Source organism: Mastomys coucha, unplaced genomic scaffold (genome assembly GCF_008632895.1).
Source record: "Mastomys coucha isolate ucsf_1 unplaced genomic scaffold, UCSF_Mcou_1 pScaffold18, whole genome shotgun sequence".
Classification (NCBI taxonomy): Eukaryota; Metazoa; Chordata; class Mammalia; order Rodentia; family Muridae; genus Mastomys; species Mastomys coucha.
Window position 1 is genome coordinate 83,415,826 of NW_022196900.1, and position 3,191 is coordinate 83,419,016.

General features: G+C 40.1%; 1 protein-coding gene across 8 annotated transcripts in view; it reads right to left on the reverse strand.

Annotated features, from left to right (window-relative positions):
• Positions 1–277: 277 nt before the first annotated feature.
• The window catches only part of LOC116096655 (zinc finger MYM-type protein 1-like), a 16,124-nt gene continuing 13,210 nt past the window's right edge, over positions 278–3,191 (reverse strand). For all 8 annotated transcript variants that reach the window (XM_031378697.1, XM_031378696.1, XM_031378695.1 and 5 more), the window contains one exon: positions 278–2,634. In XM_031378697.1, coding sequence (XP_031234557.1) covers positions 337–2,634 — 2,298 coding nt within the window. In that variant the 3' untranslated portion in view covers positions 278–336. The remainder of the gene's footprint in view (positions 2,635–3,191) is intronic.

A 3,191-nucleotide genomic window follows, 5' to 3' on the forward strand; every position in this document is an offset into this window, starting at 1 on the left:
GAGCACTGACTGCTCTTCGGAAGGTCATGAGTTCAAATCCCAGCAACCACATGGTGGCCCAAAACCACCCGTAATGAGATCTGATGCCCTCTTCTGGTGCATCTGACAACAGCTACAGTGTACTTACATAAAATAAAATAAATAAATCCTTTAAAAAAAAAAAGAGAAAAATTAGGTAAGAGAGTCGGTCAGTCACAAGAGCTTACAAATTCAAGACTAGCCTAGGCACATAGTAAGATCCCTATCTATCTCAAAGAACCTCAAACAAAAAGCTTCATTAGGATTCTAATAAAACCACAGAACTCTTTTAATTAAGCTCAAAGTTGCAAGTTTGTCTTATGTATCTTTCATTTGACTAATGAATTTTTCGACAATTCCCCCCAGTCTTTCAGGTTCCATCAATTTATTTACCAGTTCCTGCTCAACAGCTATCAGAGCAAGGCTACTAAGTTTCTCTTGTCCCATGGTACGAAGTAAGTATGTTTTAAGATGAGGCAGTGTGGAAAATGACTTCTCATTATTTGCTGAAGTAATTGGCCAAGACAAAGCAATATGCAACAGTTTCGTGATACAAGGAATATTATTGTGAAGACCATGCTGAGTAAACAAACAGCCCAGGTCAATGAGACTTAGGGAACCATTCTCTGTGACAAAGTTGAGACTTGCATACTGCCGGTAAAACCGGAGCTCAGGGATAATGTCTGCTTCAAGCTTATAGAACTCCTGGATGTGCTTGGCCGTTGCTTCATTTAATGGCTCATTCCACTTAAATAACAGCTCTGAAATTTGTCTCATTTTGCAATAGTCAAACTCTGAAAAATATAACTTTAAATTTTTTAATATAGTATCCAGACCTTGGTAGTAAATATTAACTTTATATTGTTCATCTGCTGAAGTAGGAGAAACCACATGCTCTGAGTTGCCGGGATCTACTGTTCTTTGAATTTTTCTTCTTTTTTGAAAAGAGGGTTTCTCAACATCAAAACCTTTGCTTGTTATCTTTTTACATACTTCATCTGCTCCATCCCAGATAGTTTTAAAATATATATCATTCCTTTCAGAAGATAAACATTCCAAAATTGCTTCTATTTTTGAAAACAAAGAAAAGATGTCAACCGTTTCACTTTGAAACTCTCTAGAAAGAATCCCTGTGATACTGAGTACTCGATAAAGAAATTTCAAACAAAATATAAATTCAAACTTGGTAACCATCGCCAACAAATCATCTAGCTCAGCAGCCACAGCGGTGCCTGAGGAACGGTGCGACATAGACTCCAGCATCTCTATGATCTCTGGAAGGCAGTCTGTCACAGCCAGTAACAAATGGTCGTGGGCTGGCCAACACGACTGTGACCTGTGTTTCTTACAAGTTTTATTCAGACTTAGCTTACACATGGTTTGCAAACTTCCCAACATTTCTCCAGACAAGCGAACAGTGTTGAACAAAGAGCTGAGAGTGTTTAGTGCACTGCGGAGCTCCTTCACCTCCTTACAAAAGCTAATCACCGCTAACTCGAAACAATGTGCATGACAATGCACATAAAGAACTCTTGGCTCTTCCTTCTTGAATTCTGTTACAACTTCATTCAATTTTACCCTAAAATTTGTGGCACTATCATAGGCTTGGCCACATATTTTATTAAAATCAACTCCAACCTGCTGTAGGTAAGCTTTGATACGCCTGTGCACGTGGGCCCCAGTCACCTCCTCGGCAGTAACAAACCCCAGGAATCTTTCTTTAACCAAGACAGCACTTGGTGTTTTTTGCGGGTACCTCACACACACAGAAAGCTGCCTCTCAGTGGTACTACCAGCTACCTCCTCACAGATTATTGAAAAGGCTGAGGAGGCGTTGATCTCACTCACAATTTCTTGCAACATTTCACCCTTTATTATTTCAATAATCTCCTCCTGGACAAGTGTACTACTATAGAAGTCAACGTGTGAACTCATAAGCTGAAACACTTCTCCTTTATCTCTTGCTCTAATTTCTAGTAATTCCAAAAAATTGCCTTTATTAATAGATGAAATAGATTGTTCATTTCCTTTTAAGAGCAAGCACTGTTTTCCAAGAAATAAAATGTTCTCAATGATGAGCTTCAGGTACTTTTTGTTTCCTTCAATCTGTTTTGAATGAACAGATGAATTGTCATGTGGAACAGCATCCAGAAACTGGTACTGCCTCCAAAACTGCAAGGACTTTAAGTGCACTTCACTTTCTTCATGCTTTCTGAAAGTTTCCAGCATTTTCTCCCAGTCAGCAGTTCCTTGGGTTGCAAAAGTTTCTTTCTGACAGCTAAATTTTTTCTGGAAGAACAAGTAGCAAGAATAGCAGAATGCGATATCGTTCGCAGTGCTAGGATGCAGATGCTGGAGACCTGGGCTCCAAGACTCTCCAGGAGGCGGAGGCTCTTTTTTAATTTTTTGTTTTATGGATGTAGACTTTGAGAGACACGGCCCTTCATTTCCTTTCGTGGATTTTGTGCTGTGTGTAGGATCCTGGTTTGTCTCACTGTTGTTCTGTACTTCCTCAATGGGAGCAGCTGTGTCCTCACAGAGAACTGAGCAAGATGGGAGGAGGCTTGGCTGGCCCGCACTATTAGCAACACCACTGCTGGACTCACTGGCTGAGTTCTTAGGACAGAAATGATAGCACTTGTTTAAGCAGTTTTAAAATAATAAAAATATCAAAACATATCCATTGCAGTAACACAGTAAAATGAACAAGTTATAGTATAGAATTCTCTATAGGCAGCACTAACATAATTACTTGCCATCTAAATTCAGCATTCAATGTTTAAAGGAGCTCTAGGTATATAACAGCAAAAAAAAAAACCCAATTTCTATTACTCGGATGACTAGAACTATTGACTCAAAAGGAAGCTGGGAGCTGGCTAGATAGCTCAGTGGGTAAGAGCACTGACTGCTCTTCCAAGGGTCCTGAGTTCAAATCCCAGCAACCACATGGTAGCTCACAACCACCTGTAATGAGATCTGACAACCTCTTCAGGTTGTCTGAAGTCAGCTACAGTGTACGTATGTATAATCATAAAAATAAATCTTTAAAGTCAGGCGCTGGTGGCACATGCCTTTAATCCCAGCACTTGGGAGGCATAGACAGGTAGATTTCTGAGTTCCAGGCCAGCCTGGTGTACAGAGTGAGTTCCAGGACAGCCAGGGCTACACAGAGA